The 26,858-nt window shown below is 36.7% G+C and overlaps 1 protein-coding gene across 1 annotated transcript; it reads left to right on the top strand.

The window, feature by feature from the left end:
* Positions 1 to 1,997: 1,997 nt before the first annotated feature.
* Positions 1,998 to 26,487, top strand: CD200R1 (CD200 receptor 1). Its single transcript, XM_055315850.1, has 8 exons — positions 1,998 to 2,388; positions 13,177 to 13,239; positions 19,018 to 19,077; positions 20,664 to 20,978; positions 21,099 to 21,347; positions 24,068 to 24,173; positions 24,711 to 24,756; positions 25,437 to 26,487. Exons 1-8 carry the CDS (start codon positions 2,322 to 2,324, stop codon positions 25,506 to 25,508), a joined length of 978 nt encoding a protein of 325 aa, XP_055171825.1. The 5' UTR covers positions 1,998 to 2,321; the 3' UTR covers positions 25,509 to 26,487.
* The last annotated feature ends 371 nt before the right edge of the window (positions 26,488 to 26,858 follow it).

Below are 26,858 nucleotides of genomic sequence, written 5' to 3' on the forward strand. Positions count from 1 at the left end.
TGTTGGCCTGACGCTCAAACCAAAGGAACTGAGTGGAGAGAACACCAGGCTAGCAAACATGAAACTTGAGTTTTTACACCTATCTATGTCACCAGGTCACTTTGAGATCTTAGGCAGGTCAGTAAGTCCCTTCTGTGCTTTAGTTTGGGCTGTGGAATTGAACAGGCAATAAAATAGATTATCACCAAAATATTTTTGATGATATGAAATGATTGTGAAAAAAATGCTCATGTCAATAGAATACTAAGTGGAAAGGACAAGCTACAGACTTGAGTAAGAAACTTACCTAGAATCATCAGACTAGGGCCTCAACCCTGGGTCTCTCCTCTATCAAAACGCAAGATCTTGACCTCTTTAACCTTGACCTCTACATAGTGGAAACCAGAATGCTTTATTTAATTAATTAACTAACTAATTAATTAATTTAAAAAATATTTTATTTGAGAGAGAGAGAGAGAATGAATGGTGGGGAGGGGCAGGGGGAGCTGGAGAAGCAGACTCCCTGCTGAACAGGCACTCTGATGTGGGGCTCAATGCCAGGACCCCCAGGTCATGACCTGAGTCAAAGGCAGCCACTTAACTGACTGAGCCACCCAGGCGCCCCAGGAATGCTTTATTTTAAATGACATTTCGTCACTGATTTTTCTGACATCTAGTGAAATATTAAACAATGGGGAAGTTCCTGCTGCTATACTCCACCATCTTTACATAGCACATCTCTTTGCGTACTCCAAGCCCTCAAGTGCCTGATTCCACTGTCTCAATCAAATTGGTTCACTAGAAAGAAAGCTTGAGAAGAGGAAGGGAGGAAATATATATATATATATATATATAGTTTAATGTTTGGCAAGAAGGAAGATGAAACTGCTAGCCTAAAAGAAAAAAAATGCTTGTTGTTTAATCTTTTTCCTGTTTGCAATATTTCTTCCCCTTCCTGAAGAGTTTTAGTCTTGGTGTAGCAAATAAAGGATTTCTTTTCTCCCAAACATAATCTAAGTGCGTATGAGGTAGCCACAGGAAGGCTGAGGGTTTTTTGGTAAGTCTGAATTCCAGATGTGTAATAGCTAAAGATTGGTGTTTATTTGTAATTTGGCTCAAATGATCAGTCTGGCTCTTTAAAGGTGAAAATAAATGGAAATAAATACTAAATGGTGACAGACTAATGCTCCCCTCAAGATGTCCATGTCCTAACCTCTGAAACTTGTAAGTAGTTAAACTTACATGAGAAAAGGGACTTTGCAGATGTGATTAGGAATTTTGAGATGTGGAGATTATCCTGGATTATCTGGGTAGTCCAATGTACTCACAAAGGTCTTCTTCTTCTTTTTTTTTTTTTTAAAGTAGCCTCCATGTCAGCATGGGCCTTCAACTCATGACCCTGAGACTTGAGCTGAGATGAAGTTAGATGCTTAACTGACTGAGCCACCCAGGCACCCCTCACGAGAGTCTTTATAAGAAGGAGGCAGGAGGGTTTATAATCCAAGGAGATGCGACAACAGAACAGAGGTGGGAATGATGTAACCACAGGCCAAGGAATGCCGGTGGCCCCCAGAAGCTCGAAAAGGCAATGCACGGGTTCTCTCCATGCGTCCAGAAAAAACACAGCTCTGCTCACACCTGGCTTTTAGCCCTGTAAGGTCAATTTTGGACTTTTGACCTCTAAGACAAATTTTTGTGTTTTTAAGCCATTGGGTTTTTGGTAATTTGTTATAGTGCCGGTAGGAAACGAATACAATTATGATTCTTCTAGAGTTGTGGACCTTATGGACAGTAATTTCACGCAAGAATTTTCAAGGGAGGATATTTTATTCCAAACTTTATTACTGCGGCTATACTCTTCTTCAACTCAGAGAAGCTTTCAAAAGTTACCGTGATTGGGAAATGTACGGGGATGGGCCAAGGACAGATAAATATCCTGTTGTGCTCTGCAATCCAAGTTTAGACGAGTCTGTTTATCTTGGGCACATTCAGTGCTTTACTGTAAGGTTGATCTGTGTGCAGCAGAAGTGAGAGAGGGACCAATGAGCTGAAAGAGGGCTCAATCAATCTGCTTCCTCTGTTTCTGGTTCGGTGCTTCATACAGGAAATCTATTGCTGTGTCAAGTTCCAAAGAAGAGTGTCTTCTGTTCCAACTTACTAATCAGCCTAACACACAGAGTGGAGGGAAGAGGCTGGAAGGAGAAGTGTCCCTGCTGCTGATGGGCTAAGAGGATCCGGCACAGAGCCGCTGACCAGAGGAGAGCCCCACCATGTCCACAGCTCCTTTCATACCTGTGTGGAGGCAGAGTACTCAGTAGAGGGCACAATACGAGAGATCAGAAATGCCCTGTGCGGGGAGGACTTTTGAGCTATGGCTTCTACTGGGTTTGACCATCTTCTGTGTGTTTGGTAAGTCTGAAATCTTTGTGGGAGAGTGACAGGAGAATGACCGGTGACAAACATGGCTTAGCTTCTGCTGAGCTTTCTTTGCCTTTCTTGGGGAGGGAGGCCAGCTAATGCTATCACAGAGATGGGGGAGGGGGCTGCTCTCAGGTTATGTGGCTCTATTCTCCTCACTTGGCTCTTTGTCTTACTTATTTTACTTTTTATCCTACGGTACTATAGGCATCTCTATAGTTTGTTTCACTGCCCACTTCCTTATTTCCCCCGCTCTCCCCCACCCCCCACTTTTCTGAGCCAAGCAGAATTTATCAAATATTTTCTAGTGGTAATCCAAGCCATCTGGGTTCTCTCTACCCTCTTCTCTCTTAAAAAAAAAAATTAAATAATAATTCCACCCCACTTAAGTCTATATAGTTAACCATATAAATTAGGAAAGTTTATTCCTTTTAATCACATTGTATGACCAGGTGCTTTTTAAAATAGGATGCGCTCGAAGTTGAGTGGTGTATCTGTGAGGTATGTCTGTATTTATCTTTAAGATGTGTAGGCTGTAAAAGACACTTTCTGGATGAGAGGACACTGCAACATCTAGGTTCTTGTAGGAGTTGTAGGGCACTGGGGGCTATGGTGGGGGTGTCCTGGTTTCACTACAGAGGGCTGGTAGGAGTTGATGTGGGAGGGAGTTTTCAAGTTTCGCTTTTAGTAAATGGGAGCAACTGCAAGGGAACAGCGTAGTTGGCATTAAATTTTATAATTTGATCATTGAAAAAAGAAAAGACTTTTAAAGTATTGCCTACTTCCCAGCAAAAAAGTCTTACTGGTGGGCACAAATAAAACAACCATACTGTATTACCTTTCCATGCAGAATTTTCACATGCTTTATATCCTTTGATCTGCAAAGCAAATCAGTGAAGTAGGCATGGAAGACAATTTTTCATTTTTAAAAAGTAGAAACTGAGGCCTAGAGAGGTGAATTGATTTGTTTAACACCACGCATCTATGGCAGAGCCACACTCAGTTAGGTCTGTGACCATCACTGGACATTTGAATAGGGCTATGCTTTTCACTAAAAAGCACCACTATTTATAACACCACTGAAAAAAAAATATGCTGCCTATGCTTGGTTGTAAGCGTAATGGATTACTTACTCACTTAAAAAAAAAAAATCAAGTGATCTAAATCTTTCTGTAGTTGAGACCTAATTGTGGAAAGCAAGGACCCAACTTGGCAGGGAAGCCAGCTAGGCAAAGAGCTATTGATTCATGTCAAGTTGCACTATGACTTTTTTTGGGTAAAGGAAAAAAAATCAAGATAAAAAAGTACTTGATAATTTTAAGTTGTAATGGTCTAAAGGTTTGAATTTTAAAACTATTTCTGAATACAGCTAGAATATACTACCTAAATCAAATCTCTGAAAGCCGTGCTTGTATAATTATAAAGTTTTTGAAATGCTTAGCATCCAGATACAAAAAAGCAAATTATATTACATGCAGAGATTTGCATGATAAATTTATCGTGAAATAATTCAGAATAATGAGAAGCAAACTACTTGGGGCATGAATTTATGTGTTTATTACTAATACTTTGTTTTTAACACTGCCAAACAGAAATAACACATTTTATTGTACAAGATGAATTCACAAAGGTACATAAAACACGAATGACTTTAATGAAAAGCACAGCATTTAAAAAAATCTATTTACTTTTCTGTTGACTTATTTGCCTATAAATTCAAGGAACGTAGTAGTTGGTAGACAAGGTTTGTTAAGAAAATACCTGAGGGGAAAAATTAAAACGACCGAAGCAGTCCACTGTCCAGAAAGTTTCTCCACCTCTGTGTCTGGTCCTCTTTTCTCACACTCTCCTTACTTTAGCCTATTTTATTCTAGATCTTTTTCTTGTATTAATGGATAGCAAAATTACTATCTTAATCAATTTGGTTCTACCTTTTATAAAAGTCACTGATTAGGATTATCAGGATCAAAATTCTGATAATTTAAAAGGGTTCCTCCACTTTTCTTTGGGCTGATTTTGATCATTTGTTGTTATCTTCCACTAGGGGGCAGACAGTAACAAGAAGAGGAGATAAAAAAAAATCAAAACTGTGGGTAGCTGAAAAGGATGGAGGAAAGAAAATTAAAAACAAATGCCAAAAGAAAGAAGTCTGTCTTAATTTCAGATTATATAACACTGGATTATTTATGGAGGGTGTGAGGGTGTGTGTGTGTGTGTGTGTGTGTGTAAGAGTGCCTAAAATTATTAGCAATTAAAATAGGGAGATCAAGCTAAGATGAAGTAATTGAATTGGCCAGTCTTGAAATTACCTATGAATCTAGTAAAATCCAAAGACGAGATTGTTTATTGAACAATTGGAGTTTTTGAAGTCTTAATGGAGAAAATGGATCTTGGATGATAAATTTGGATAGATGGGGAAAGATAGATACACAAGTTGAAATTGGATGTATTATTATTATTAATGCCCTTTTGCTTCCAGATTTCATCCATGCATTGAATATTTTGATGCTTTTATTTTTCTCAATAAAATCTCAGTCTCCTTTCCCTGAATTTCTCGATCCTTATATATCTCTGTGTTAGGTTTAAAGGTTTGTCATGAGATGAAAGTTTAACCACTAGCTGTGTCATCTTTAAGAAATTGCTTACCCTCTTTAGACGATAATTTTCTCATTTGTGAAATGAAGGAAATGTATGACACTTTCAAGAAATATAGAGTTTTCAGGTAGGAGAGACTTTATAAACCTTCAAATTAAATCCTTTAATTTTATACATGGGCAAATAAAGCCCAGCATTGTTCAAGGAATTACGAAGGCTATCACTCAACTTTTTGGTAAATGAACTGATCTCGAAACTCATCCATAATATCCAAAATATAGTGTAAAAAAGATGTGCCAAATTATGTCTGGGAAAATCTGTCAGTTAATAAGTAAGGGCATACCTGTCATGTGTTAGAGATTGTGCTTCATGCTGGGGATACTTGGACAAGACAGACATAAATCACACTCTCACGAAGCTTAGAATCTCAGAGGAGAAGCCAGCATTAAATAAATCATTGCACATAATTAAATAATGTGAAAGAAGAAACAGAAAGTAACAGAGAAATGTGTAATTGCTAAATCTAGTGTGTTCTGTGAGGGTCAGGGAAGAATTCTTTTGGAAGTGATGTTTGAGATGAAGAGCAGAAAAGAGTGAGGCCAGGGAGAGGTGAGGGACTAACAATGCAGGCAGGTCAAACAGTTTGTATGAAAGGCCGAGGGAGCTAAGCTATGGCTTCAGTTGTTAAAAAAAATAAAACAACAACAAAAAAACAAGGAGAAATCAATTGTATGGAGAATGATAAGAAAAGATGCAGAGAGAAAGATGGGCACATGAGACTTGGAATGTCCTCATTAATGTGCCTAAGGAGAAAGACATCAGAGGCAAAGCACAGGGATAGTGGTAGAGGCTGACAAAAGGGTTTTACAAAGAAAGGAAAGTGATTAATAGCATCCACATCTTCCAAATAACCCAAGAGCTCTAGCACTGAAGAAAGGCCAAAAGTTTGGCTCTCAAGGAGCTGGTGACCTTCAAAACTGTGTGCTGAATGGAAGGGTGTAGGAGCCACAAGACTGCTGGTGTTGAGGAGACAGTGGGTATGGAGGAGATTTAGACTGTGGTCACAGACCACTCATTCTAGACAAATATGATTTAAGATAAGAAATCTCCTATTCTGTATTTTAGTTTCTTTCTTTTTTGGAAGTAAGAATTCATAATAGAAATGTTAAGCTATAATACATATGAAGGAGAGAGTTTTCATTTTAAAAACATGTTATATTTCATATGGCTAGAATGGCAAAAACTTTTTTTCCTTTCTGTTCTGCTTCCGTAAGAAGATACATTTGTCTCAGGAAAGAAGTTCTGAAATCATTATGTAACACTAACATAACAAAAGATGATATTCTTTTTTTTTTTTTGGCCCTGGTTTTCTTTCTTTCTTTCTTCTTTCTTTCTTTCTTTCTTTCTTTCTTTCTTCTTTCTTTCTTTCTTTCTTTCTTTTTCTTTCTTTCTTTCTTCTTCTTAGCTTTATTTGTTTGAGAAGAGAGAGGGGGGTGGGAGAAGCAGAGGGAGAGGGAGAGAGAAACCTAAGCAGACTCCTTGCTGAGTGCAGAGCCTGATGATCCCACAACCCTGAGATCATGACCAAAGCTGAAACCAAGAGTCTGATACTTAATGAATTGCACCATGCAGGCACCCCAGCCCTGGTCTTCAGATCCTAGTTTTCTATAATCTCTTCAGGTACATGTCTTCTGCACATAATGGTACTTTTATTTAGAAAATTCTTCTCTCTCTGCCTTTGTCTCTCCTTCTTCTTATTGGCTTTTGTCTATTGGACTTTGTATTAATTACCTATTGTTACATGATAAATTACCCCCAAAACAAATATTTATTTTCTCACAGTGATGAGGGAGGGAGGAGGGAGGGAAGGAGAGAGAGAGAGAGAGAGAGAGAGAGAGAACATCGGGACAGAAACCACAGTCTTTTTATAACTGAGTCTTAGCACTGACATCCATCATTTTGCTATATTTTGCTCAGTAAGTGAATAAATGAATCCCACCCACAGTCAAGAGGAGGGAATTTTACAGACATGAATATAAGAAAGAGACAATACTGGGAACCACCTTAGGGGCTCTCCACTACCTCAAGACTAGGATATGTTGTTCAGGGTACATTTTTCACACTTTTCATTTGCTGATATTGTAATTTCACATAATTATTTGATTAATGTTCATTGTTCCCAGTAAATTGAAATTCCATGATGAATAGGCATTTATTGAGTGCCTAGCTACTGCAATTGAATCAATGAATATTTATATAGCTTCCAGTTGCCCTCCATCAGTCCAAAAGTTCTAATATAACTGATAGAGGATCACTCAGCTGCCATTTGAATGAAAACTACTAGATCATAACCTGATCATAATCTTAGAAGGCAGAAAAAATTTCCTTTATTTCCAAAATTTATCATAAAATTAATACATTAGTCTTTGGACAGCTTTGGTAGAGAAAAGATTCACATGAGTCTTTTATTTCAAGCATTTCTATTTGCTAACAGAATTTGGAGGAGAATTGTTGATACTTTCAATTATTCCTACAGGGCGATACTGCTTTTTAATTACATATCAGAAATAAAAATATAATTTGGGCTCCCTCCTTCAAAAGTTACAAAGTTCATGGATTTTTTTGTTTGGCTACCGTGGACTTTCATAATTCCTAGATCACAATGTGAAAACTACTGCATTAGAGGAAGAAATATAGTTAGCCTGTTTGGGTGGCAATTCATTCTCAATATCAGTAGAAAAGGATGCAATTTAATTCCACAACTTCTTGCTTGAATGCATTAGTAACTGTTAGGAAATAATACTTTCAGGTCTAACCTATACCCACAATATGCAGTTTTATAAAATGCAAAACAAACACTCACTAACTAAAATGTTAAGTTTGGTATTTTAAGCTTTCTAGAGCCAGAAGATTCAAAGTAAAGGTTTCTGTATTGTATTGGCTTTACTGTACTATTGATTAGAAAAACTTACGTGCTTAGTGTAGTTAAATAAAAATTGTTCTAACAATGTAATTTGAGTTTCCAGGTCTTTGTGTGATTAAAATCTCAGTCTCAAAGTTGCATTTATTTTAAATAAAACCTTGAATCTTTAGGTAAGGTGTACTTCCTTATAACTGGATTTAATACCTCAGTCTGCAATATATTTTGAATACCTTTCATGAGTTATTCCTTACTCATTAATTAAGAACGATAGTCTGCATTTTGCAGAGGGGAAACCTAGAGCATATGAATTCACTTCAAATGATTCAAAAAAGAAGCAGAGTAAGAAGTAAAACTCATATCTCTCATATTTTGCAGCCATTGCTTAATCCAAGATGGTCCAGCACTATATTTGTTAAAATAATTTGTAGAGTTTTGAAGTTTGAAAGACCGAAATATAAAATGTAGAATGAAATAATCATATTATTTGGTTTTCCTTATGTAAAATATCACAATATTTCCATAGATTTCAATGTATTGAAATGTATTTCAATATATTCTATATTCTGTTTTTTTAAAGTAGTAAAATCATTCAATGTTAAAAAACAAGATGACAAATGAAGATGGAAAGACCATAATAAGCAATAGGAATGACTTCTAGTTAGTTAGTACTAGCTTAGAGGCCCCAAGTTCTATACAGAAATGTCAAAAGAAATGCAAAAATAGAACTATACTATATGATTCTCTTTTGCAGATATATGGGAATCTTATTAGAGCATAGCCAAGTACTTTAGGCTCCAGTTTTGCCTATAATTAAGCATTATTTTAGCTTAAAATTCATTTTATTAACCTCCTTACTGCTTTGCTTGCCTTCTCCTAAAAAAATCTGCAAATGAATGAAAGGGTGAGAAGTCTTTAACTTTTCCATTTCCCATCCCCATACACTGGAAATAATACATGAATCTTAGCAACTATAGTAACTATTGGAATATGGCATGGTCCACATTCTAATTAGGTTACTATTAGTTATTCAGTCAAGGGTTTTTATTGGGAGTGGTGAAATATCAACAATGCCTATCTCTCACTTTTTTAGTCAGGACAGCAGACCACAGGATTTTAGAATAGATAAAAACTGTTTAACCTCACAAAAAAGCCATGTGCTCTTTCTGAGAGCACCCCCCTCCCCCCCCGCCTCCGAACTGGAGGAAGCCTTTGGAGTATAGCTTTGCACAGTCATGCCCATACAATGTCTGTTGTGTGGGTGATAGACACTTGTTCAGGCTTATGACAATGACGACTGGGAAAGGAAACTTCTGGTGCTCAAAGTGAGTAAGAAGTTTCATTTGTACTAAAATCACAAAACAATCTTACTTCTACTGATGCTTTTAACTTAGATGGAAAAGGGTTTTTTTAAAACCTTATTTTCAGCATCAAGGGTTTTTCCATTTGTATTTTGTTTTGTGTTTGTGTGGATGCATGTTCTAATGTTATGTGTGTTAAAATCTGATGTTTCTGATACTATATTTACTTCTATTGAGGGACAATTATGTATAATTAACTGTGCCCATTTAAAAGGTACATATTACATATTTGATACATACTCATATTTGATGAGTTTTGACATATCCTTTGAATCCTCACAAACAAGATACAGAACATTTTCATCATTTGCCAAACATTCCTCCATGTATGTTTGCAGCCCATCTTTGCCTTCGTCCCCATTTGTTTGGCATCAGATTAGTTAGCATTTCACATTCGTAGGACTCCTTTGTGTAAGGTATAGCTGTATACTCTTTGTGTCTGCTTGTTTCACCCAACAATGAGTTTGAGAATCATCAATGTTGCTGTGGTTCCTTTTGTTGCTGAGTCATATTCCTTTATAGGGAAAATCTATCCATTTATCTGCTGATTGGTATTTAGGTTGTGTCCAGCTTTTTGTTATTGTGAATGAAGCTGCTATGAACATTTATGCACAAGTCTTTGTGTGGACATATGTTTTCATTTCTCTTAAGTAAATACCTAGGGTTGGAATGGTCAGGTAACAGTGGGCACATGTTTGACTTTTAAAAGAATTGCCAGAAGTTTTCCAGTGTAGTTTCCACTACCATTAGCAATTTGATTATTGAAAATAAAGATTTTTTTGGAATTATTTATGCCATTAAGTATATTGCACTAGCAGCATATAGTCAAATTGCTGTGCTTTGAAAGTCAGTTGGAATAGCTGCTCTATATGTGGTTATGTAGCCAATTCTACATGCAGTTAGTTAGGTTCATTTGTTTCACTTTGCTTAATAATTTTAGTTTTTACAAGTAATTTGATTATGCTTTATAATTGTGTAAAATGATTACATGGTTCCAAAGTCAAATCTATAAAATCAGAGACCATTTCTATTTTTGTTCTTATTTTGTCCATTTAGTTTTGAAATTATAAGTAAGGAAAGAAAGAACACACACACACACACACACACACACACACACCCATATGTATCTCTCCCATCATAGCTTAGATGAACAGTAGTGTACTATATACAATTTTATGTATCCTGCTTTTTCCACTTAACAATATACCATGGAGATTACTCCATAACAGTTTATAGAGCTATCCCTTATTCTTTTTAAGAGTTTCATTATATATATAATATATCTCAAATATATAAATAAAATCTTTTATTTTGTGGATGTACCATAGTTTAGAAAACTAATCCCCTACAAGAGGCCTTTGGGTTATTTCTAAAAGTCTTGTTATCACAATGTAATGAAAAGCCTGTGCATATATTCTTTTCATATTGTTGCCTGTGTATCTTTAGGATAGATTATGAGAATTGGTATTGCTGGGTGAAAGAGAAATGCATATGTAATTTTGCTATATATTGCCAAATTTCCCTCTGTTGAAGTTGTAACATTCTACATTCCCACCAGCATTATATCACCATGCCTATCTGTCCACAGCTCCAAAGTACATTGTCAAATATTTGGCCATTGGCTGTCTAATGGGTGAGAAATGGTATTTCTGCATAGTTTAATTTGCATTTCTTTTACCATGAATGATGTATGAACATCTTCCTATATGACTAAGAGACTTTTGTGCTTCCTATGTAAACTAACTGTCCATGTCTTTAGAACAGTTTGCTGTAAGATTGTGTTTTTAACCTAGTTTGAGTCAGTTACATGCCAGGGAGCTGGGCAAACCACTCTTCTAAGCATTGGGGCTTTGGAAGGAAAAACATATGAAAATCCCTGATTTCATAGAGCTTACAATCTAGTGATAAGTTTGGCCCACAAATTTTGGCAATCATCTGCAATCCTTCTCCTTAGCTTAACTGTTTCCATTCAGATTCAGAATTCATAATGCTTGTGTCCATATGCCATTATAATCCAATTCTAATGACTTGCCATTTGTTATACTTTTTCAGACCTTTGTCTCTGTTTCCTCAAAAAATGTGGCTTGGACTTGCTTCTTCAACTCTCTTAATTTAAATTAATTTGGGTAGTGTAATTATCGTACTGCATTTCTTAGGATCCAAATCTTGGTTTCTTTTCACTGTAGTAAGACCTACTTGCACAAGAATAGTTGGGGAATTAGAGCAGCTTACAAGCTGGGTGGTTTTGGTCAAATTGCTTCATTACTATGAGTCTACATTTCTTAATCTGTAAAAAGACGATAAAAATTTACCTGTCAGGATGGGGAGACTGAAATAAATAACATATGCTAGTTACCCAAAATTTGCTCCTAGTGAAAGTGCTCAAAAATTATTTTAAGGGGTGCCTGGATGGCTCAGTTGGTTAAGTGTCTACCTTCAGCTCATGATCCTGGGCTCCTCGGATCCAGCCCTGTATGGGACTCCCTGCTCAGGGAGGAACTTGCTTCTCCCTTTCCCTCTGCCTTTTCCTTCTGTTTGTGTTCTCTCTCTCTCAAATATATATAAAAAAAATCTTTTAAAAATTATTATTTAAAAAATAATGTTTTATTAAAGAAAATGGAAGTTAAGAAGAGGAACAGATTCAAAATTTCTCCAGAAAAACACTGTGCATGAAATCTTATCCTAAAATGTTTCTCTTTGCCAGTCAGGTACAACCACTCTAGATGCACTAGAAGTGTATCATCTCCTTGTGAACACTTTCTAGGAGTTTGTGCCTTCTACGGTGAACCTGCCAATATCCAGATTCAACTCTAATCATACATGCAGTTTTTCTCACTTAATAGCAACAGTAAACTATTTGTAATTCTTTGGAAGTCCCATGTGGCTTTCTATCTTCTTCTAAATGACTTTCTTTCTGTGTGCATAGAGATTTCCTTCTGTCTCCCTGAAAAAACTCATCTACTGAGATCCAGCTCAAGTATCATCTGTTGTAGAGAATTCTCCCTAATTTTCTTATACTTGCTCTTTTATAATTAAACACTTCTGCTTTTTAACTTCTGCGCGTTGTGTTTGCTTCTATCATCACTCTGAAAACTTTACCTTATAATTGTATACATAGACCTTCTTTGCCTAGACCTTAAATTCTTGGAGAGTAGAGGGCATTGTTTATTATGATGTCTCTATGCTCAGTGAATACTTTGCCAGGTGTAGTGCTAAAAAAAAATGTTTACTAGCAGTTCCCACTTAGAGCTTACCTTACAAAATTTGAATGTAATAGACAGTTGTTTATATGGTATGATTTCAACACAGCTTAGGAGAATCCTTTTTTGCTCCAAACCAGCACCGAAAGAACACATTACTACTAAACTTTATCTCCTGAATGGTCCTGAAAAGCCTGTAATGAATAGTAAAATGCTTTCTTTCACAGTTGGAGGTTGATTAAATGCACATAAGAAATGACTTGAATGGGGATGCCTGGGTGGCTCAGTGGTTGAGCGTCTGACTTCAGCTCAGGGCATGATCCCTGGGTCCTGGGATGGAGTTCCATATTGGGCTCCGGGCAAGGGGCCCACCTCTCCCTCTCCCTATGTCTCTTCCTCTCTCTGTGTCTCTCATGAATAAATAAATAAAATATTTTAAAAAAAGAAATGACTTGAATGTAAAAACAGGAGGGTGGTGATAGACACTTTGGATCTAAAGTAGAGGTATGCCAAACAGATAGGGTGTTCAAGTCAAAAGTTCCTACTGGGAAAATTGGCCTGAGAATTCTTGCCTGTCATAATTTATGTTTTTATTGTCAACCGCAATCCAAAAATGGCCTGAAGAATGTGAAAAAAGTCTGATTTAACTAGGAGTCAGAAATACTACTGTGTATCCTTTTGATCATCTCATATGTCTTTTCAGAGTGCATAGGTACAGGAGCAGAAAGTCCTGGTACACCAAACAACTTAACACAGTACCAAATGGGTAAGGACAACTACAGCTTGGGTAATGGTCATCACATATTGATTCAACTAGAAGCATGCTTGATGATGGTATATTTATGTTTAAGATCTTGAATAGTCTTACATGTATTTATAGACTATATTGTCTGAAGTAGTCTAAATAAAATATTATTTATTTTATTAAGAGTGTTCATAAATTTTTCATTCTAAAATTACTTCTGTGCTTATTTAGTGCCTTTTTCAAGAATGTGATCACTAAGCAAACCAATGGTGTATCAAAAATTTTTCTCATTCAATTTTTGAAACACAAGTTACATTTTTCATTCAATTTTTGGAACATAGGTTTAAAAAATAGGTCTTAGCAGATATTTGTAATTTATTGACTGTGTTTCCCACCCAGCCCTACTGTCTACCAAAGTTGCCATTGTAGTTAGATTTTTCTTTATATTTTAAGTTTTTATTTTTGAAAAAAAAAGTTTTTATTTTTGTTATATACCTCACTTCATTGAAAAATAATTCCAGTGATTCTAAAATGCATTTCTGGACTCATAAGTATACTTTCTAACTACACTCAATTATTCACTATATAGAAAAATTAGATTCCAGGTCAACTACTGGATAAAAATAAGTAAAGTAGCTGTATAAACTATAAATAAAAGGGTTGGAAACAATGCATCATTGGTGCTCCCCCCAGAATGGTGGGTTGAATGGTGTCCCTTCCCTAAAGAAATGTCCAACTGAAGCTTGTGAATGTGGCTGCATTTATAAAAATGGGTCTTTGGAGATGTAATTAACTTAAAGCCCTTGAGATGAGATCATCCTTGATGAGAGTGGGTCCTAAATCCAATGACAAGAGTCCTAAGAAGGGAAGATAAAAGGAGAGGACATGGAGAGGCAATACGAAGATGGAGGTAGAGATTGAAATGATACATCTACAAGCCAAGGAACACCAAGGATTGCTGGCTGCCACTAAAAGGTGGAAGAAGCAAGGAAGGATTCTTCCCTAGAGCTGTTGGTAGGAACAAGCCCTGATAACACCTTGCTTTCAGACTCCTGACTTCCAGAAATACAAGGGAATACATTTCTGTTGTTTTATGTGACCACGTTGATCATTATAAGTTAAGGCAGCCCCAGGTGACTAATACAAAGATAAATTAAGCTACTTTTATACTATAAATGTATTTTATTTTAAAAATTTTATTTATTTATTCATGAGATACACACACACAGAGAGAGGGGCAGAGACACAGGCAGAGGGAGAAGCAGGCTCCATGCAGGAAGCCCCACATGGGACTCGATCCGGGCACTGCAGGATCACACCCTGAGCAGAAGGCAGACGCTTAACCGCTGAGCCACCCAGGCACCCCTACAAATATATTTTAAAAAGCAATTCACATTTGTCTCCGTCTGTCTGTCTGTCTCTCTCTCTCTCTCTCTCTCTCTCTCTCTCTCTATATATATATATATATATATATATATATATATACATACATTGTGAAAGTGTTAAATTCGACTTCTGATGTTAACAATGTAAAACTTTCTGAACTTTAAAGAAAATTTAAAGCTTTCATTTATTTTTTTTTAAAGATTTTATTTATTTATTCATGAGAGACAGAGACAGAGACAGAAACACAGGCAGAGAGAGAAGCAGGCTCCCTGAAGGGAGCCCGATGTGGGATTTGATCGCAGGACTGAAGGCAGACGCTCAACCTCTGAGCCACCCAGGTGTCTCTAAATCTTTCATTTAAAGAAATTAAAGAAAGAAATCACAGGACCGTTGATCAAAGTCGATGCCTTTGTTTTACTACTTTGATGTACATGAAGCTTCAAGCAAGATTGAATAAGAACACTTTCTATTTTCAATGAAGATACTTGATATGAAATTTGCATTCTATGGTAACTAGAAGCATTAAGAAGCATTTCCAATATCATAAAAATAATTACAGGAATATTTGTGAAAATAAAGCGTTTTTTTTTTCTCTTCTGAAAACAATAATTTTGTACACTTAAGAGTACATTCCGACTTGTGGGTTTTATCTCCAGCATGAGAAGTCCCAGGGATAATTTACTGATATTCCCTCTCAGGGCATTCTTTGGAAGGAGGCCTCTTTTGCTCGATTATAGGAGAATTTGATATCTGGTTCTAGAGGCAGATTTTTCTATGCACCTCTACTCACTGGAATACCTTTAATAGGCAGAAGGTCTCTTTCACACTCCAGCCTTCTGGGAGATCATTGAGAAAGATGCTTGAAAACTTTATTCAAATCAGTTGTGAAGACATCAGTTAATGCCAGACCAGGTTCTTCTAACAGAATCCTGTACTATCCAGATACGGAATTAGTTATATCTCATAAGAATTAAATTGCCCATATTCCCAGACAAGATGGCTAAAAAAGAGTCCACTGAGATGGTAACAGCTTAGAAGTTCAGAGCATGAACATCATTTGCTTTGTCACTAAAAGTAACAATACCTACAGGGCATATTGAGTAAAACCCAAAGGCTAGAAGAAACTCTTTAGAGCTATTGGTCAAGACTGAGTTTCTTGAACTTTCCATTGACAACAGTCTGTATCTTTAAAATAGAAGCAGTTTTCAGGGCTGCAGAGGCCAAAATGACCACAACAGAAAACCATCATGTACTAGACTAACCTTTGTCTATCATGGTGGCCCTCTCTTGGTCCCAGACATCTCTCCTGGCTAGGAAGGGGGCAGGACTTATTGCAGTTTTCTTATTCCTCTTTCTTACTTCTTATTCCTAGCCAGTCCTTTTAGGTGCCCTTAATACTTGCCACACTTCATGTAAAGTAAGGAAAAGAAGGAAAGAATGAGGGAAGAAAGGAAAGAAGGAGGGACAGGAAGGAAGGAAAGAATTACTATTTATGGTAAAAATAGAATAGGACATTTATTTCACTTGAGGGAGAACTTGGAGTGGTCAGTGGAGATTTAGTTTATTTTTAAAAGGCAAACTAAGCAGGTACCAAATAAAATTCTGAATAGATGTTTATTATTTTTATTTCTCATTGTGGTAAATGCAAGAAATTTGAACAAACAGTACTATACCTTCAAATTAAGAGTCAGTAAACTATGGCCCATGGGCAAAATCCAGCCAGCTCATTTTTATAATTAAAGTTTTATTGGAAAAAAGCTATGCCCATTTATTTTTGTATTATATATGGCTGCCATCTTGCTACAATGGCAGGATTGAATACTTTCAGTGGAAACCATATGGACTGCAAACCTTAAATGTTTATTCTTTGGTCGTTTATGGAAAAAGTTTGCAGATTTTGATTGTTCTTTTCCAGTAATCCCCAGCCCACCTTACTTATACCCCTTATTCCATTTTTTTGTTTTTTTTATAATAAATTTATTTTTTATTGGTGTTCAATTTGCCAACATACAGAATAACACCCAGTGCTCATCCCGTCAAGTGCCCCCCTCAGTGCCCGTCACCCATTCATCCCCACCCCCACCCACCTCCCCTTCCACCACCCCTAGTTCGTTTCCCAGAGTTAGGAGTCTTTATGTTCTGTCTCCCTTTCTGATATTTCCCACACATTTCTTCTCCCTTCCCTTATATTCCCTTTCACTATTATTTATATTCCCCAAATGAATGAGAACATATAATGTTTGTCCTTCTCCGATTGACTTATTTCACTCAGCATAATACCCTCCAGTTCCATCCACGTTGAAGCAAATGGTGGGTATTTGTCATTTCTAATGGCTGAGGAATATTCCATTGTATACATAGACCACATCTTCTTTATCCATTCATCTTTCGATGGACACCAAGGCTCCTTCCACAGTCATACCCCTTATTCCTAATACAACTTAGAAACTTCCTTTTGACACTCCAAATGGAAACTACAATACCATCATCAAAACTACCTACATCCTAAATTTTCTCTCATTATAAACCCTCAGTCTTGTTTGCTGGTGAATTTGACAAAGGAAGAAACTGTCAGACCTTAGACTTCTGAGAAGCTGGGAGAGGTCTGGAAAGGCTGTTATATTGTTTATAATGGAGGTTTAAATTCTAGAATATCTAAGTTATAGCTTGATTTCAGTAAGCCCTCTGAGGTCAATTCTGACTTCTTATCTGTTTCTGGAGTAGATTATTTAGTCCAATAGGAGCTAAATTTAATCATTACCACATCATTCTTTGCCTTCCTTCCAGACCACATCAGTAAAACTTAGTTGCCTAAAAAAGCCTAATTATTTTAGAGGCCTGAACACCGCTTATTTCTAAGACCTTTAGTGAATTTCTTTATTTTTTAATGTGGTAGAATTGGGTACATAATTAGAATGGGAGCAAGAAGTATATTTTTATAAGAAGAGGGCTCATAAAATGCTTATTGAATAGTGATCTTATAAACCCAGAGGAAGAACTTTGTTAGGTTCTTAAATCAGAGAAGCATTAGTTTTTCATTGTTGTTGTTTTTAAAAAACAGTACTTAAATGGGAATTTCTCAGAAATCAAGTTTGAAGTAGATTAGAACTATTCTGATTGTCAGTAACTCTACAGAATGCAAGGGAAGGAATACATGTGGATCTCGGGCGCTATACAGATTTAGAAACTTGAGCTAGGTGAATAATGTCCTTTTTCTTCTTTGTTTCTGTGACATTCTTCAGAAGGTAATTAGATTAGTCGGGCTTCCTAAAAGAAACAGAACAAGAAGAGATCTATCAGTCTATCTACCTACCTACCTACGTATCTACTTATCTACTTATCTGTGTAACTAGAGAAAGATTTATTTTAAAGAATTGGCTCACATGATGGTGGAGGCTTGGTGAATCGAAAATATGCACAGTGGGCCAGTAGCCTGGAGACCCAGGAAGAGTTGCAGTCTGAATCTGAAGGCAGTATTTTGGGAGAATTCCCTTTTCGAGAAGGTCAATCTTTTTCTATTGAGGTCTTCAAGTGATTGGATAAGGCCCACCCACATTCTAGAGGGTAATTTGTTTTACTCAAAGTTTACTGATTTAAATGTAAATCTCATCTAAAAAATACTTTCACAGATGCATCTAGAATAATGTTTAACTAAATACTCAAGTGCCATGGCCTAGCCAACTTTAAGTTGACACATAGAATTAGCCATCACGGTAGGAAAAATGAGAGGAGGGTGTTGGGGAGAGCGAATCTTCTCAATATGGTTCCAAAATACTTGAGAAAGTACTCTGATTTGGCAGCTGGGTGAGGTACCCACCACTGACTCAAGCAAATTGACTCTTGGGGTCAATTTGAAAAGCCGATACAAAGACATGTAAGTTTGTCTTCAGGTGGTAAGAGATTTCTGAAGGGTGTCTGAGTGGAGGGGATCACCCCTGTGTTACAGAATCATGTACACAGCTGCAAGGTAAGGTATGAACTGAGAAGAAGAGAGGTTTGAGACAGAGAAGATGTTAGGAGCCTTCTGGAGTAATGCAGAAAGTACTATACTGGAAAAGTACTATACTCAGCTCAGCTCAAGTGAGCCACCAATGATGGACCAATCCACTGTGACTAGGGAAGTGGCGGAGTCAGGTTACCTTGTAGGAAATTGCTGTCAAGTAAAAAACATGGTGTCCCATAAATGGCATCGCTGACTAAGAGTTTCTATGTAATTTTCAAGTGTTAACATGTATTTCCACTTCCTGATGGAAAAACTTCTAATTTCTGCCTTGCAAAACTTTTTGTTAAATTTATTTATATTTAACTCATTTTCTATCATGGTGTCTATAAGTTTTGTGGGTACATAGTACCTTGCACTCCATTTAGGCACCAAAAATTGATTTCTTTTACTTTCTTCTGAATATTTTCTAGCTTCAACAAATATGTTACCTGTGGAAAGAAAGCAGAAAAGCATCACACCTCCTGTGGAAGGTAATATGCTTTTTAATTTTTTTCTAGAGGCCAGTACTAAAGGGAGGAAGTGTTCAACATCCTTAGAAACATAGTTGACAGTCTGGTCAGGGGGACAATTTTGAGCCAGTTGAAGAGCATGGTGATCTGAACGCAACGGGGGGAGGGACCATGCATGACCCTGACCCTCCTCTCCTAAAGCAGTTCAATTCCCTGTGAAGATTATGGAGCTCTCTCTATCAGGCACTGTGCTAAGCTTCATGGGGAAGTCATAAACATGCTGCTCACAACCCTCTCTGTTTCTGGTTTCATCTTCAGCGTCCTGCCCTTGGGCACATGTATGCTCGCCCACACCCACCTCTAGCTCCTCTCCAAGCCATGGTGTTGCTGCTCACTTCTAAGCCTTGGCCAAGTTGCAGGTTCCCTGAGCATGGGGTGTGGAGCCACGTGCATGGTGGAAGGAGCATGAATTTAACTGCCCCTCGGATCTACTCTAAACAAACCCCCGCCCCCCCTGCTTCCTGTAGTTATGGGATCTTGATTTGGCTTTGAAATGCAAGGGCTTGAGTCCATAACACAAGAGGCAAATACAAGATACCAAAAGAGGAGAGGAGAGATCTCAAATGCGGAGTTTAGCACAAAAACTTCACCCACGTAAGAACTTTGCCCCGCCACAGCAGGTTCCACTCACGTTAAAATGATGAGCTCCCTGCCACTCACCTGGGTACAGCAGGTATGTGATATGTGATGCTCCTAATGTATCCTCAAGCCCCCCCCCCCCCCCAGTCATGGATGCATTATGTGTGTTTATGGGAGAGCTGGAGTTTCTGTACTGGAGAATACTTGTAGGCGGCAGGGCGGAAGTTTTACTTTAAAGATAGACAAAAGCAGTGAACTTCTTCATTTAATTCTCATAATTTGGTAGAACATACAGAAATGAAATCTGTGAGCAGAGTTCCCAGTGGGACTGTTTGGCGGTGTGCGTGTGACTCAGTTGGAAGGAAGGAAGGATGATCTGCTGATTTTGTCTTTGGGATTCTCGAAATAAACAATAACTTAAGAAAGTTCAGCTTGCTCAACCTGAATGCCATCTCACCCGTTTTTATTTATGTTTATCTGAAATGGCAACGTTAGGGTTAGGCATTTTGTTCTGATATTACTGATCTATTCTTTCAAATCAAAACTTAGGAGGAGAAGACCACATCAGCAATTTTCCACTTTCTATTTCGAGGAGTGCGAGTTATAAGATATTCTAATAGTTTCTATGACCAAAAGATTAGATTTGGATGACTTTGTCCTTTAATTTATATTGTTTCCTTTTTGTTTTATACCAAACTTCTGAATTAATTTTAAGCCCTTTAAATATTTCTTGTACATATAGTAAATATACTTTATCTAATAACACAAATGTAGGAGAGAAATGGGTTCATCTCCGGATTAGCATAATGTACATTAGCATACATTATGTGCATTTTTATTTTTACCTAAGTCTAACATTTTTGGAATAAGATCACCAGGAAAGTCATGTGTAATATGTTGTGGAAAATGTGCACATGAAGTTGTTCACCACGCTTCTGTTTTCTCCTTCTCTTTGTGTGTGTGTCCAGCCAACACTTCTCTGTCTGTATTTGTGGATACAAGGGTTGTGCTCCATTGCCCTAATGCCACCTCGGATGCTGTGGTAGTAACATGGTCAGTAGCCTTCAGAGACAAGACTTCCTGCACCAGAGCCTACAGGACAGATAACAACAAGACCAGTGAAAAAACTTGTACAGACGAGAGAATATCCTGGGACTCCAGACCCGATCAGAACTTTGCCCTTCGGATTAATCCCGTGGCCATCACTCATGAAGGATATTACAAGTGTGAAGTGGTCACACCTGATGGGAATTTCTGTCATGGGCATCACCTCCGAGTGTTAGGTAAGTAGCCTCGCGTACTGTGGTATGCCAGAGAACCAGATCTGAGACTGAACCAAAGGTCTGTCTCTAGTCCATATCGCATGTGTTGAGCCTGAAACATTTTCCCCTGTATCTCTGCAGTGCCCCCTAAGGTGACCCTGTCTCTAGGCGAGAATGGAACTACCGTGTGCTGGGCAGTTGCAGGGAGCCCAGCTGCACAGATCTCCTGGACCCCAACGGGAGATTGTCACACTGTGGAAGAACGACTGGACAATGACACAGTGACCGTGCAGAGTACATGCCACTGGGAGGACCGCCAGGTGTCTGAGGTGTCCTGCTTTGTCTCCCATGTGACTGGCAACAAGAGTCTGTCCATTGAGATGAATCCAGGTTAGTGATTCGAGGTTTTGCTTGATATCTTCATTTTTTCAGAGAAGTTATAGAACGAAAATGGAGGATGTGGAGCATTTCACTCAAGGATGATGTCCCCATCCTCTTTTTTATGTCCTTCTCCTCCATGATTAAGAGTTATGTCCAGAAGAAGAACGCAGAAAATTGTTTTTAAGAAGCCATATTTTAGAATGAAGTTTATTTAATTAATTAAAATAAAAAGAATTTAATATTAATGTCCACTGTATACAAGTAGTCAGTTGGCTTGAGTAGTTTACTTTTTAATTAATGCTTATGGTTTTAGGAGAAGGATAAATTGTATTTTTAAATAAATGTTTGTTTATAAGAAGGATTGTGTCACTCATTAAGTTTCTTTTCTTTTCTTTTTTTTTTTTACTCATTAAGTTTCTTCACAATTTTTTAGTTTGGTGGGATTTTCTTCCCCAGGTTCTGCCTAGAATTTCTTAAGTATACTATAATAATCTCAATCATTGATTTAACCTTTACTTTTTATTTTCCTAAATATATATGTACTTAATGTTAATTATCACTAAGCTCACTGAGAAGATTAGAAAATCCATCTTAATACTACTGTCCACATGATCAAATTTTTTGGGTAATCCATCAGTTCTATTTTTTTTTTTTCTTAAAGATATCCTGTATGAAGTTTTACATACTCTTGTTCTAACCTGGCCTGGTTAGTCACTAATCTGGGCACAACCAGCACAATCGGCACAACCAGAGTGTCCTGGACACTCTCCATAGTGTTCTGCTTGATTCCATGTCTGTTTAATCTGAGTTCCTTCTGTATTCCAGACTTTTGCTAGTTTTAATCTCTGTGTTTTATGTATGAGGCTTTCCTTTACTCTCTGGTAATCCTTGGCTATCCATTCATTTCAAAGTGAGATTTCAAAAATTACCTGATCTGGAGCTATGTTATCTGTGGGTGATGCTATCAATTAGTTAGCTTCAATAGGCCAAAAGGAGGTAAATGAAAAAAAATTTTAAATATGGATTCTTTGGTTATCTGAAGGTCTTTTCTCTGGACTGTTTAGGTTCTGCAGAAAATTATTCTCCAGTCTATTGTCTTAGAGGGATAACCCTGACTATTAATGTGATGGGGGCAGGGAATAAGAGTGGAGCATGTGTGTGTGTGTGTGTGTGTGTGTGTGTGTGTGTGTGTGTGAGAGAGAGAGAGAGAGAGAGAGAGAGAGAGAGAGAGACTGTAGAACTCAGACTTTTCTTTAATATCTCCTCTCTTCAGCCTGGTACTCCCTCTCCACATTCCACTATGTCTGGATCCTTGACTCTGAATCTCTACAGGTCATCTTTTCTGGGGCCAAACTTCTTGTTTCTGCTGTTTGAGGGAGATATGGTGGCCTGGCTGCACAGGGTGAGAGTGGACTTGGCAGCCTGTCTTTTCTCAGTACAGACCTTCAAAGAAGCTTCCAACTTTTAGCTCACACCTCACCCCCCACACACTTGCCCCTTTTTATTAGACTTAGCCCTTCCTATTCCAGTGTCTTCTTGGTGTTCTATGGATATTAAGATTCTTACTTATTCCACCCTAAATTATTTGTCTTCTTCTGTACATTTTTCACCTAAAAACAAGTCGAAATTATTCATCTCCTCATCTTCATCCATGTTCATTTTCTATATTTAAAAATTCTACTTAAAAAATTTTCCTACTGATAATTAAGGTTTAAGAAGAAAGAAGAGAAAACCCACGTCTTGAAACATTTTCCAATATCCATTGTTAAATTGATTTTTAAAAACATTTTAGCAGTATTTACTGAGGAGAATAATTGTGCCCTGTGTATGCATGCAATCTTACCCCTGCTATTGTGATGTGATGTTATGTTTATGAACTCTCAGAATCAAAAGGACTGTCTCATCCACTGCCAGTTAGTCATTAGATCTCCTCCCTGTCACCTTGCAGGAGGGATCCTCAGCTTCTGTAGCTATACTTCCAATGAAAGAGTATGTATTCTTTTAAGGAGAGGGTTTCAAAACAATGCTATTGCTTTTGGCTGTAAATTTTTTTTTCTTTTTCGAATAAAAGACAGAGAAATGCAATGTTTAAAAACAAACTGTTTTAGATAGATATCTCCAATATTTTACTTTTTAGTTATATTACATATTTTAAATAGACTGTAGTTTTTAGAGCAGTTTTAGGTTCTCAGCAAAATTGAGTAGAAATTACAGAGTTTTCATATAACCCCTGCCCCAACACATGCACAGTCTCCCCTTTCTGTCCATCTCCAACACCCTGATACATTTATGAGAACTGATGAGCCTACATTAACACATTATCACTCATAAAACATAGCTTAATTAGGGTTCACTCTAGGTGTTTAGCCTATGCGTTTTAGCAAGTGTAGAAGTGGCACATATCCACCATGGTAGTTTCATAGAGAGTAGTTTCACTGTCCTAAAGGTCCTCTCTGCTCCAGTTACTCATCCCTCCCTCCACCCTAGCCTCCAGTAACCCCTGATCTTTTCATTGTCTCCATAGTTTTGCCTTTTCCAGAATGTCATATACTTGGAATCATACAGGATGTAGCATTGTTAAATTGGTTTCTTTCACTGAGTAATATGCAAATAAATTTCCTCCATGTCTTTTTATGGCTTGATAACTCATTTCTTTTTAGTGCTAAATAATGTTCCATTGTCTGGATGTGCCACAATTAAACCATATATTTTTGTGTCTATATTTACAGGTCACAAATCACCACTAAATTGGAATATTCTATATATCATCCTCTCTATTTTGATTTTATTCATCATCATAGGTTCCATTTTGCTGTTCAAAATCTGTGGCTGCAGGTATTAACTGATGCTTTTTCTTCTTCAGTTTTATTGGGCTAGAAGGGGTCAGATATATGGCATGATGGGGTAACATTAATATGTTAACACCAACTCTCCCGTAATCAAGAAGGGTGTCCTAAAGGTGTTAGCTTTGAAATACTCTAAATGACAAGAGACATTTGCTTGGTTACTTGGGCGTGCGAGCATAGGGATATAGACCATTTAGGACAAGATCTTGGGAGAGACAGTGTATGTTTTTCTGTATTTGAGAAAAGAATTACAATAATTCATTTTGTACCAAAAAGATGTGTCACATATATTCCAAAATCAGGCTTCTGTTGCATAATTCCACTCCTTTTACCAAATAAAGAATTATCTCATTTAGGTGTATTAACTACAGGCAGCATTCTTATTTCTGATAATTCCATTCTATTTTGTTAATGGCTTCTATAAAAAATAAACCACACTTGTCAATAGTATACTGTTTTGTTTTCCCATTTTTAATTAAATAATGATATTTTCTGCATTCACTTCAGCTAATTTTTATTTTTGCAGAAAATGCAAATTAGGAAGAAAAGAAGCCACTACAGTTGTTGAGGAGGTAAGATAACATTAAAAAGTTTGCAATCTTTTAAGCCACAAAATCGAATATAGCCGTATAATCGTACATTGCATCAATATTAGTATTTTAATTAAAAGCAAAAAATCGAATTTCAATATGCTAACAGTCAAGTGTACTTAGTTTGTTAATTACCTACCATGTACTATTTATACACATTCTGAACAATATTTTCATTTCAAGAATTGTTTCCTAAAAAACACATAATGTTTGCCAAATTTGGAATGTAATGTTTAGAGAAACTGAATTGATCTTTACTCCTCCATGAAACCATCTCCAATTCTTTCCTTTCCGTTTCTCCATACCATCATTTCCCTTCTACCTGAGCTAAATCTTCTCCTGCTCGATAATCTCATAACCAGTAGCTTATGAAGTCTTTGATCATCTCCTTTGAAATACCTCTTCTGTTACTTCATTCTTCTCCATTCCTACTATCAAGCAAACTTTGTCATCTCACACTGAGACTTAAATAAGCAATACATTTTTTGACAAAATAATAGAAAAAAGTCTTTCTTTTTTTCTATTATATCCATGTAAGCACAGAGACACAAATATAAGCACTCTTGGTAGATACTAAATCTGTGGGCATCTGTTAGATCAACATAGGTAGTTGATGACTCATGGCTTTTTTAAATTGATTTTGACTTTGAATTCTTTCTTAGGATGAAATGCAGCCCTATGCCAGCTACACAGAAAAGAACAATCCACTCTACGATACTGTGAGCAAGGGATGAGGTCTCAGGTGTTACAAAGTGAAGTTGAGGGCTGTATGTCTCCATACTTCATAAATTACTGGAATCTAACAGCAGGACAAAAGAATTAAGATATAGCACAGCTACTATTATGCTTTTCTTAGAGTTCTGACAAGGAAACCCTATTTTGAGATTAGCTTTTCAAAGATTCTGAGAAGACACTTAAAGGTTTGAATTCATATCCTTATACAATTGAAATTTTTAGAATGTTAGCTGATATTAGCTATTTCTCTGAAGAACTGATATTGATACAAAGAAAACAAATGCTCATGATAAAGCTCAAATTGTTCAGTATGGTAGATAATGAAAATTGAGTTTCCTCAAGAAGGAAATCTGCAGAAGGAACAATCAACATCTTTTATGTATTCATCCAGAAAATTTTATGTACATATATATCTGTACACCGAAGGTATGTGTGTACATTTATGTCTATTTACATATCATACCTATCTCCTTGTTAAGACAAAGATGGGAATATATCATGATGCTCCTCTGTAGTTATAGAAAGCTAATAATATAATAGGTCTTGGAGACCTTTTATATCAATACAAGCAGAGCTACCTCATTCTTTTTAATGGTTGTAAAATTCCATTATATGGCTAAATCATAATTTAATTAACCACAGCCCTAGTGATAAAAATTTAGGTTGTTTTAAGTTTTTTTGTTTGTTTGTTTTGGTATTATAAACAATACCATGTAGAATGTTATTTGTGGATATGTCTCTTTGTATTTGTTTAAGTATATTTATAGAATAACTTCCCTGAGTGGAACTTCAGGTCAAAAGGGTTTGTGCATTTTTTTATTGATGGATATGTCAGATTGAACCAATTCTCATTCTGTCAACTGTGTTTGAATGTGCCTTTCCATATACTATTATTTTAATATCTGCAAGATTCCCACTTCTTGTTTTTAACCAACAAGTTAACAAATATGGTTTAAGGCTATAATAAAAATTACACTATTTGGCAAAACTCGATTTATGTTTTTCTTTCATGTTTATGAGAAAGAGCAGGAATAAGAGAGAAGGAACACATGTGTGGGATTACTTTCTGAATTCATCATTAGCTAATGCCTAAAAGTTTTTTCAGATTTGATAAATTGAAATTGTGTATTTTTATGATGTACATTTTATTGTGAGGTATTTAACAAATATGTTCATTGACTATATAAGAACTTATATACTATGAAGAATATATTATGAAGGACTTCAGTATCCAAAAAGTATGATCTGTGTGCTAAGAGAATGCCCAAGGTATGACATGACCCTTTCCTTTAATTTTTTCTGTGGAATACACTATTAAGATATGTGTATACAAATTATTTTTAATATTA

The sequence above is a fragment of the Nyctereutes procyonoides genome, unplaced genomic scaffold (assembly GCF_905146905.1).
Source record: "Nyctereutes procyonoides isolate TBG_1078 unplaced genomic scaffold, NYPRO_anot_genome, whole genome shotgun sequence".
In the NCBI taxonomy this organism is placed as follows: Eukaryota; Metazoa; Chordata; class Mammalia; order Carnivora; family Canidae; genus Nyctereutes; species Nyctereutes procyonoides.